The following is a 9,779-nucleotide window of genomic DNA, read 5'->3' on the forward strand; positions in this document are numbered from 1 at the left end:
TGGTGCTCCCTCCAGGGCACCGTCTTGACAGGGAGACAAAGCCAATGTAGGGAGGACACGTCACTGCAAGGAGAGGCAAGCCTGGCATTCATATCATTTAATTTAATTTAATTTAATCTAATTTAATGATATGAACAGAAGTTATTTCAGAATTATTCTGCTTAATCAAGAATAAATAAGTTCTAACTTTTGGTGAAAAATGAAGCTGTTGTTGCCTTTATTAACTCTATTTTCTCCTACCTTTGGACAGTTTGAAAGCAATGATGTATTGGATGATCAACACCTGAGCTCTGTGGAGGGCACTGTTTGCCTGGGGGTGAGCATTTGGGGCCCTAGACCACTGACACCACTGCTCAGAGAGGGTTCTCTCACCGGGGCCGGACCAGGGCAAACACTGTGAGTTGCTGATTATGACTCTGTCCTTGCCAGCAGAACCCAGAGAGAGCCTAGGCGATGAAATGAACTGTAACTGCTCCTTGGCAGCCACGACAATCCCGTTCCTCTTTGCCAATACTCAATTTCCCAGGCTCCCCTGAAGTGAGAGCATGTGACTCAGTTCCAGCCCACAAAATTTAAAGGGAATGGTGCTGTGAAGCTTCTTGGAAAGCTTTTACTTTCATGATGAGTGCTGCTGCCTCAGTCACTTCACGCAGCTGTGGCTGCCGCCTTGTGGCATGGAGGGAACAACATGCAAAAGATGGGAGAGGAGGAGGATGAAAAGTCTAGGTCCTTGATGAACCAACACCTATGACACTTAGAGGATGCTTATGTCCAGACTTTTTGTCAGGTGAGGAAAAATGAACCACTCTTTGAGGTCCTGTAAATCAGGTTGTGTTACTTGTAGCAGAGTGCGTTCTTGATTGAGGGTCTTTGTGAGGATGACCAAAGGAATTATAAAGGACAGCTCCCTACTTGAAGCACGCTTGGGTCGCTTCTGCCTTTGGGGCCTCACCACTAATTACAAACCAGTTCTCAGCCTTCATGTGTTCTGCCCTCATACTTCGGCTAATCAGTGTAAGGTGGCTCAGGACGCTGCAGGCTGCATCTAGTTGTCCTGCATCACCTGCCTTCTGACCAGCAGTCTGGTATCCAGATTCTGAGCTGGAACTAGCTTGAAACCCTTTTGGCAACAGTCTGAGCTGAAGAGAAAGCCCCTTTGGGCAGAAGCGTGGAACCACTACTCCTCCTGGGCAACAGGGAGGAGCTTGGGCTTTGGGCCAACTTCCTGGCACGGCCCAGTGAGCACCTCCAGTCTCATGCCTCCTCTGGGAAATGTTTACTCCAGCTTTGCCCTCCAGACCCCTGTCACCCAGCCTCACCTCCCACACCTGCAAAGACACAAGCATGCCAAAAGAGTGCCATTCAAGAGGCTTTCTCCATTTTATTTCTTTGGGAAAAGAAAACGAAGTCTTTCCATCACATGTGGTAGAGATATATATTTATATATATATTTATATATAATTTCTTTTGTGGTTGGAAATCCCAAAGCTGAGTCTGTTCATACTTTTTTCTATTTTTTTTTTCCTACTAATGCCTCCTCTTCCCCCTGCCCCTCTGGCCCAGGCCCAGTTTCTGGGGCAGGTGCAGTGAAGGGTGAGTGGAATGGGCAGTGATTGCCAGGACAGCCCCCCACCCAGCTCAGAGATCTGGTGAGGGGCACTGGAAAGGGCTGTGCAGAAGGACAGAGGCCACAGGGGCACTCCTGTTTTTGTGGGGGATGCACAGCTCGTTAAACAGTCACCAGTCATGGGAGGAGGCTGGTCAGGGGTCGGGGGATTGCTCACAGTAGTTGCCAGCTCCCTCCACCCTGCCCCACAAACCCAGTCTTGTGGGTGGGTGGGAAGGAGAGAGTGAAAAGAGAGAAATACAAGGGCTGAGGGCCAAGCCTCCTCCGATTTTTATTGCTGGTGTGTTAGAAATTTGCCTTTCCCTTCTTATTTTGGGGAGATGGACTCTGAGAGGGCCCCCAGAGAAGGAAGTGACATTGGCTGCCCCAGTCCCCACTGATGGCCATGCCAGGCCTACCCTGGGCAAACACTGGGCTACTTCAGGCCTCTGGGACCCAGGGGTCAGTGATCCTCTCAGTTCAGTCTTGCTCTTCAAGAGCAATCATAGCCACTCCCACCCCCCAAAACAAGGGCCTCAGGCTCAAGCTTGGGCCCAGTGGAACTTGGAAGTGGGCAGTGCACCAAAGATCAAGCAGTTTTCTACTGGAAGAAAAGGTGAGGTTTGGGGGAAGAGACGGCCTAGGACAATGATGTTCTGAGCATGAAAGCAGTAGGCTGAGCACAAAAGCAGAAGGTGGCTGAGGGAATCAAGTCAGGGAAAACACAAGAAGACATCAGACACTCATGTGACCTCAGAAACTAGGTGAGGGGAGTGCCTGAGAGGCAGGTGGCACTTAATAGCTGTAGTTAGAGCTGGACAGTGGCCCTGGGTGTGGGGTCAGCCAAGCAGATGGGGCTGTTGTCCTGTGGGATCCTGGTCAGAAGGGTGAGGGTAAAGCTAAGAAGCCTCCAGGTGACCCTTCTCAAGAATAGGATGGCAGATCTTCCCTGGGCACTGAGCCTCCAGCCCCAGCCCTTCTCTCCTCCAGCACACACATATGGACACACACTCAGGACCAGGCCAGGCTCTGAGGCCTGAGTCCCAGAGACCTTGGCAGGGAGGGGCTGGGCAGGTAGCCCTCTCAACCACAGGTAGGCCACCTGCTCCCACTTGTCCTGCCAATCTGCCCAGGGAGGGAGAAAAGTACTGGAAGGAGAGAGGCCAGGAGTCCAAGGTGTCAGCTTTGGCAGAACTCACGCAGGCCCCCTCAGGTTACATGGCCTAGGAGATGGGTACAGAGAGCATCTCTGGACACAGGGTGGCTGACAGTAGCAGCCCAGACCCACCAAGGAGCTGGGCACCTCATAGCACTGCAAGGCCTGCCACCTCTCCAACAAGGGAGTGCCAAGAAAAGGAGCATGAGTTCCCCTGCTGCCTGGGCTCCTCATCCCCCCTCACTCTGCCCTTCCCCTGTTTCCTCCTTGGGAGGAGGGTTGAGTGGGCTGCCCAGAGGGGCAGTGGTAGAGCTGGGAGGCACCCAGTGAGGGGAGGGCAGGGGAGGGGCCTGGTCACAGCTGCTTTGAGAACCTCTTTGGTCTGGGGATACAGGGGACATGGGGAAAAGAGATGGCAGGGAGGGGATACTGGGGACTCTGGCCTTTGACTGGGTATTTGTCAAAAGGCCACATGCCCAGGTAGGGGATCAGATTTCTGTGGACTCGATGCGCTCGAGGCGGGAGGGGGTCCAGGCTTTCTTCTCCTCCCCATGTTGGGGTGTAGGTGTGCTGGCACCTCCCGCAGCCCCCCGCTCTCGCAGCCGCCGCTCCAGCTGCTGGTTGCGCTGGTACATCTCCACATAACTCAGCTGCAGCTGCTTCTGGTACTCTATGACCTTCTCCTTCTCCTCCAACCACACTCGGCGCTCCTCTGCGAAGCTGGCACCCTGGCGCTCCCGGGCTCGCCGCTCAGCTGCCAGCTCAGCCTGCAGGCGCCCCACCTCCCGCCGCAGGGCCCGAGTCCCACTCTCCCCCCCAGCATCCACCTCCCCATCCAAGGAAACCAGGGAGGCGGCAGCAGCCACCCCAGCCTGACGGCGCATCTTGGCCTCGTCGCTCTCGCAGGTGGCCAGCACATCCTGCGGCTCGGCCGGGTCCACTGGGGTCAACGCCGGCTTGAGGCAGGCAGAGGGCAGCTCGCCCTCACCCAGCTCCAGGCTGGCCTGTTTGCTGCTGAAGGAGTCCCTCAGGCTGAGCAGCTGCTCCTCCTTCTCCCGCAGTGAGGCCCGGCCCTCCCGCAGCTGCGAGCGCAGCCCAACAATCTCACTCAGCTTCTGGGACACGTCCGCCTGCGAGTCCTTCAGCTGCTGCTTCAGTAGGGAAATCTCCCCAGCCTTCTGGCATACCTGGGCAGGGACAGGTGAGAAGAGAAGTCAGGGTGAAGGCAGAGCTCTGCTCACCCCCACCCCAGCCCCCATATCCAGCCCCAGGGCATCAAGCTGCCCCGGGGCTCAGGGTCAGCTCCTCATCATGGCAGAAATGACATGCAGGCTTCCCTCCTCAGACTTGGGACAGACATGGCTAATCTCACACAGCCTGGGACAGCTCTGGTCCTCACAGACACTCCTAATTGATCCCTGCACAACCTTCACTCCCCTTGTGATAGCTGTGGGCTGCTGCTCTGGGTTCCTCCAGAGAGACAGAAGGAAGGGGACACAGGGAGATGCCCAACCCCCCAGTCTGCACCTCCCACTTAGTTTCCTCCATCCGGGGCAGGAAGTCGGCCTGTTCCTTCTGGCAGGCGGCAACCTTGTCCTCAAGCTCTTCCCGTTGCCTCATCAGCCGGGCTGCCTCCTCCTGCAGCTGCTTCTTGTCCTGCTGCAGCCGCAGCACCTGCAGCTGTAGGCCTTGCTGGGCACGCTGGGCGCGCCGGGCCACCTGCTGCAGCTTCCCACTGCAGCCCTGCCGCAGCTCAGCCAGCTCACGCTCCCAGGCCTTCTGACGCTCCTCCAGCACCTGGGCCACTGCCGCCTCGCTCTGCTCCAGGCTACGCCGCAGAGCTGCCACCTCCTGCTCCTTCTCCCACAGCCGTTCCTCTAGCTCCTGGATCAGAGCACTGGGCGAGGGTGGTGAGCAGGCCGCAAATGGCAGGCCTCCACCTCCGCCGTCCCCTGATCCCAGGTGGCCTGGCCGCCCCATGGATGAGGATGACCCACTCTTGCTGGAGGCCCGCACACTGTCGGAGGTTGCCAGGTCCTGGTAGCCTGACCCACCACCGCTGCTGCTGCCACCACTGCCACTACCATAGCTGGCAGTGCCAATGCGGTTGATGTGGCTGGTGGAGGCACTGAGGGGCGCCAGGTGCTGGCTATAGCTGGAGCTGTAGGTGGGCAGGCTTGTGAGTGAGTTCCGGCCTGAGTCTGAGAGGCCGCCCCCACCCCCACCCGCTGGGGTCATGGTCCGAGACTTGTCCAGTCCACCCTTGAGGCCACCAGGGCCCTGTCGTGCCTCAGGGGTCCCGTTGGTCTGGGGGGGGCACAAGTTCTGCATGGAGTGGAAATTTTTGGGTACAACAGGCTTGAAGGCCGAAGGCCGAACTAGCGGCTCTGAGCACTGCACAAAAGCAAGGAAGGGGGAGTGGACATCAGGATGGGACCTTAGCCTTGCCCCCAGTCTCTTCCCTCTGATCTAGACTTGTTCAGCCCCACCTCCCACCCCCGTTGGATCTCCATCCTGGGAGTCCCTCCTGGCTGGAGTCCCACCTTACATCCACCACCTGCCCCCCTCACAGCCAGGTCTCTGCCCTAGACCTACCAGCTGGAGTTGGCCCCCAAGGCTCCCCAACCCAGCTTCTATCTAAGCCCCTACAACCCAAAAACGTCCAAGAAGGCCCACTTCACCCTCCTCTCTGGGCTGCTGCCCGCCCCAGGAAAAGGCCCTGGGGACTGACCTGGTCTAGCTTGCCAGAGGTGGCCAGGAGCTTGGGTGGGTGGCTGGGCTCACGATACTGTGGTGGGGCCTTGTCACTGCCGCCGCTGCTGCTGCTGCCACCACTGCTGCCCACCACATTGCCGCAGACATCTGTGTGGTCATTGCCCCGTAGCTCGCCATTGAGGTAGAGTGAATTGGCGAGAGCCTTGTCCTCTGAAGGGTAGCGGCCTGGCCTCTCCCTGCTGGCCCCACTGCCACGGGGGCCAGGGAAACTGCCTTGGCTGCTCCCACCCCCCGTGCGGGTGCCCACACTCTTCATGGCGAACTCCTGAGTGTGGGCCACCCCACTGCCCACACTGCCCATGGCCAGGCGAGGGTCTGGGGGTCCGAGCTCAGAGGGCCGAGGGGCAAAGGCCAGGAGGGGATCCCGCCCTGGATCAGCGCGCACAGGCAGTGTCTCCAGCTTCGCCATGACTAAGCCAGGGGGGCACTGTGGGCACAGGTGGGAAAGCAGATAGGTCAGCCCCACCTCCACTCCCACCACCCCATGCAAGCCCGGCCCGGCAGCACCTGCACCCAGCCCCTCAGTGTCCCCTTCCTTATAGTGGGTACAAGAGTTCCCAAACACCCAAGGTAAAGGAATAGGGCTGGGTAAATAATGATAGCTTGGTAATAGGGGCTGCCCGTTGCACACCTGACAAAGCCCAACCCCCAGGGACCATGCACCTACCCTCCTAGCTTTGCTCTGCTCAGTATTCCATTCCTTAACTCCCACCTCAAACCCACCTCCTTCATGAGCCTCCCAGACTCAGTGACCCCCTCAACTCTTCACTGCAACCCCCAGAACTCAGGTGTACTTTACTCAGGGTCTGGACCCCTATATCCCAACCTCATGGGCTGGGGAGATGGGGTTGGAAGGGGACAGCAGTACCTGGATTCAGTAGGGAAACTCAGAACTTAAGGGAGGGAGAGAAACCCACCCCTATCCAAAAACTGTGGATGGGAGTCCTTCCCGGCCCCCTAACCTAGGGTGTTGCAGTCAAGGGCAGAAGTGGAGGCTCACTACCAGCGCAGGATCCTCTCCTTGCCTCTCCAAGGGGGTGGGGGGCCGACGGGTCCTCAAGCCTTGGACGCTCCGAGGCCCGGTCTGCAGGGGCCATGTGCCTCACTCTCGCAGCTCGGCCAGGACCAGCTGCGAGACTTTGGACGGGCCGACTGAGCCATCCCGGACTGCAGTTTTCTCCTCTGCGAAATGGGAGGAATGGAGGACCTACCTCGCAGAGCTGCCGCATGCCAGGCACCACAGGACGGCGGGCGCGGGGAGGGGACAAGGGTATTGAGGGTCGGGTGGGCGGGAGCTGCCGCGGCGGCGCGCATCTGGGCCACCACGGGCATGCCCCGCCCCTCGCGGACGGCCGGGGACCTCAGCTGCAGCGCTTAGCAGGGGGCCCTCCCGGAGGTCTTCCCAACTCCGCCGCATGGGGGCCTGGCACGAGAGGGCCCCCTACCCATGGTCAGTACCTCAGCAGAGGCCCCCGGGCTGGCTGAGGCCGGGGCAGAGGACGCAGCGCCGCCAGCGCGGGAGCCTGCCATGCCTCCCTCCAGGCCTGCTGTTCCTACAGGTGGGCGGGGGCAGGGGCGGGGCCTCTGCGCCCAGCGGCGCCCAGGAGGATTCAGCGCCTGCAGAACCCCTCCAAGAATTCACTACCTTCGGGAAGACTTCCTGGATTACCCCCCTCCCCCGCTCCCTGTGGACCTTGACCCTGCTCAGTTCACCGTGAATTTCTCTGAGCCCTTCAGTGGACGTGCGTCCCTCCTCCCCCAGGGCCGGCCCACAGGAGCAGGGGGAGCAGGGCCTCGGGTTACCTGCGCTCAGGAAGGCCCCGCTTCCTGGTTCCTTTGTCTCAAGTCCGCACCTGGGAAGACCTGCCCCAGAGATCCTCATATCCAGCCAGGCAGTGGGAGCAGGCAGTGCCTACTGTGAGTGTAGACGCTCAAATACGTGTGCCAGAAATGGAAGGGGGCGCCCTTCAGGCCTTTAACCCCTGTTCCCACCAGAAACCAGGCAGGGAAGCTTCCTTCTCTACCAAGGTGAAGGGGTACAGGTAGCAGCCCTTGGCCCCTTGAGTGCTCTTCAAACTGTCTTCTACCCATATGCCCATTTTTAATGCTGTGTTTGTGCTATCAGGCCCCAGACCAGGGGAGCCTTAACAAAACTCTTGCCCTTCAGTCTTCTGGCCATCACACCTGGAATTACAGCCCTAGGTGGTTGGAAAACTTACCACAAACCAGTCCACACTGCCTTTGTAAAATTCCATTCTATCAGCATCTCCCCCCCGACCCCCCAGGTGTGGAGAACAGGACTTTACTACATTCCTCCCTTAAGCTAATCTGTTCCACATGTCCCACAAGGCTGAGACTTAGGGTGAGGCAAGAGAGGCACCTAGGGCGCAATTTAAGTGCAGGAGCAGCAAGTGCAGGACCCTGAGAGTGAGTGCCTCCATTCATCTGGTGCCCTAGGTGCCTCCCTTTTTTTTTTTTTTTTTTTAAATATCTTTGGCTGCATTTGGTCTTCGTTGCTGCGCACAGGCTTTCTCTAGTTGCGGTGAATGGGGGCTACTCTTCGTTGCGATGTGTGGGCTTCTCATTGCGGTGGCTTCTATTGTTGCGGAGCACGGGCTCTAGGCACGCGGGCCCAGTAGTTGTGGCTCGCGGGCTCTAGAGCACAGGCTCAGTAGCTGTGGTGCACGGGCTTAGTTGCTCCGTGGCATGCGGGATCTTCCTGGACTAGGGCTCGAACCCGCGTCCCCTGCATTGGCAGGTGGATTTTTAACCACTGCGCCACCAGGGAAGCCCTAGGTGCCTCTTGACTCACCCTGGCCATGCTGTCTCCACTCCCAGTATACTCCAGCCCAGATATCCCCCTCCCAGCCTAAGCATGACCCCCTTCTCTTGCCATCTCTGGATGCAGTGTAGGGAGCAGCTGGGGACTGAGAGGGTGGAGGCTGTGAGGCCTGAGGCTTAGAACCAGTGGGAAGATCTGGGCAGGGAGGAAGAACGGACAGAATTTCATACAGATGGTGTTCAGGGGGTGGGGGCAAGGGAGGAATCTGGACTGGGGCACCAGGATGGGTGTGACACCCTTAACTTGACAGGAAGAGAATGTTTGGGGGAAATGGGTGATTTGAGGAAGACCAGAGAAAGATATCTGTCACATACCGGATGGAAAGAGAGACTGGAATCATGAGCATTCAAGGGTGGTGTGGGTGGCGCCCAGCATGGAGCTCGAGTGGCAGAGCCCCAGAAGACTGGGAGGTGGTGTGGGAGTGGGAAGAAGGCCAGGAGAAGGCAGGCCCTGAAGACCAAGATGGAGTGGGCTGCAAGAATGTGGGGGCAGCTCCTGGCGTTAAAAAAGGGGCCAGGGCTTCCCTGGTGGCGCAGTGGTTAAGAATCCGCCTGCCAATGCAGGGGACACGGGTTCGAGCCCTGGTCCGGGAGGATCCCACATGCCGCGGAGCAACTAAGCCGGTGCACCACAACTACTGAGCCTGCGCTCTAGAACCTGCGAGCCACAACTACTGAAGCCCACAGGCCCAGAGCCCATCTCTGCAAGAAGAGAAGCCACTGCAATGAGAAGCCCACGCACTGCAACGAAGAGTAGCCCCCGCTCACTGCAACTAGAGAAAGCCCGTGCCCAGCAACAAAGACCCCACGCAGCCAAAAATAAATAAATTTATATTAAAAAAATTTTTTTAAAGGGACCAGGTAAAATTGGGATTGGCGAGGGTGTCCTGAATTTGGCAGGTGGAAACATCACTGGTGTCTATGAGAGAATGATTTCAGAAAAGTGGTGCAAGGCAGAGCCAGACTACAGGAGTAGGAGGGGGGTCTGGAGGGAAAGATGGAAGAGTTCCCCTCTCTTTTAAGAGAAGGCCAGAGAAGGCAGTAATTTAAGGTGGTTTGGGATCCAAGGGCTCTTTTCTAATTTTAGAATTTAACATGGTAGAAACCTGAGTGTGGCGATATCCTGAAGGAAGACATCAATAGTGAGTTTAGAGATCTAGGCAAGGGGGCTCCACCAGAAGCCTGGGTGTGGACAGGAGCAAACCTCAGAAGTGATCATGTTGATCATGAGAGTGACAGGAAGGTTCTTTGCAAACATGTTTGTGCAGTACAAACATGCAATACTAGCTTCTCTGAGATTCAGGAAAGGAGAATCTGACCATAGTTTGGGGCTGATCATATTCCACCCTGACCCACTGTTTCCCTGGATTGTGTGTTGTCCCCAGGAAGGTCTGGATGCCC

The 9,779-nt window shown here is 57.6% G+C and overlaps 1 protein-coding gene across 3 annotated transcripts; it reads right to left on the reverse strand.

Moving 5' to 3' along the window:
* Nucleotides 1-1,419: 1,419 nt before the first annotated feature.
* Nucleotides 1,420-6,636, reverse strand: LZTS3 (leucine zipper tumor suppressor family member 3). 3 transcript variants are annotated; one of them, XM_068524508.1, is made up of 4 exons: nucleotides 6,538-6,636; nucleotides 5,494-5,964; nucleotides 4,290-5,156; nucleotides 1,420-3,949 (listed from the first exon to the last, which is right to left on the reverse strand). In XM_068524508.1, exons 2-4 carry the CDS (start codon nucleotides 5,944-5,946, stop codon nucleotides 3,251-3,253), a joined length of 2,019 nt encoding a protein of 672 aa, XP_068380609.1. In that variant the 5' UTR covers nucleotides 5,947-5,964; nucleotides 6,538-6,636; the 3' UTR covers nucleotides 1,420-3,250. The 3 variants fall into 3 exon arrangements, with proteins under 3 accessions (XP_068380609.1, XP_068380608.1, XP_068380607.1); XM_068524507.1 differs by having other exon boundaries at nucleotides 6,541-6,601; XM_068524506.1 differs by having other exon boundaries at nucleotides 6,500-6,576.
* Nucleotides 6,637-9,779: the final 3,143 nt, after the last annotated feature.

Source organism: Eschrichtius robustus, chromosome 16 (genome assembly GCF_028021215.1).
Source record: "Eschrichtius robustus isolate mEscRob2 chromosome 16, mEscRob2.pri, whole genome shotgun sequence".
NCBI lineage: Eukaryota > Metazoa > Chordata > Mammalia > Artiodactyla > Eschrichtiidae > Eschrichtius > Eschrichtius robustus.

Coding starts and splice junctions, on each gene's coding strand:
- LZTS3 (XM_068524508.1), bottom strand. CDS start 5,946: ATGGCGAAGCTGGAGACACTGCCTGTGCGCGCTGATCCAGGGCGGGAT. Junction 5,157..5,493: donor CCTCTGGCAAGCTAGACCAG/GTCAGTCCCCAG, acceptor GCTTTTGTGCAG/TGCTCAGAGCCGCTAGTTCG. Junction 3,950..4,289: donor TGGAGGAAACTAAGTGGGAG/GTGCAGACTGGG, acceptor GTCCCTGCCCAG/GTATGCCAGAAGGCTGGGGA.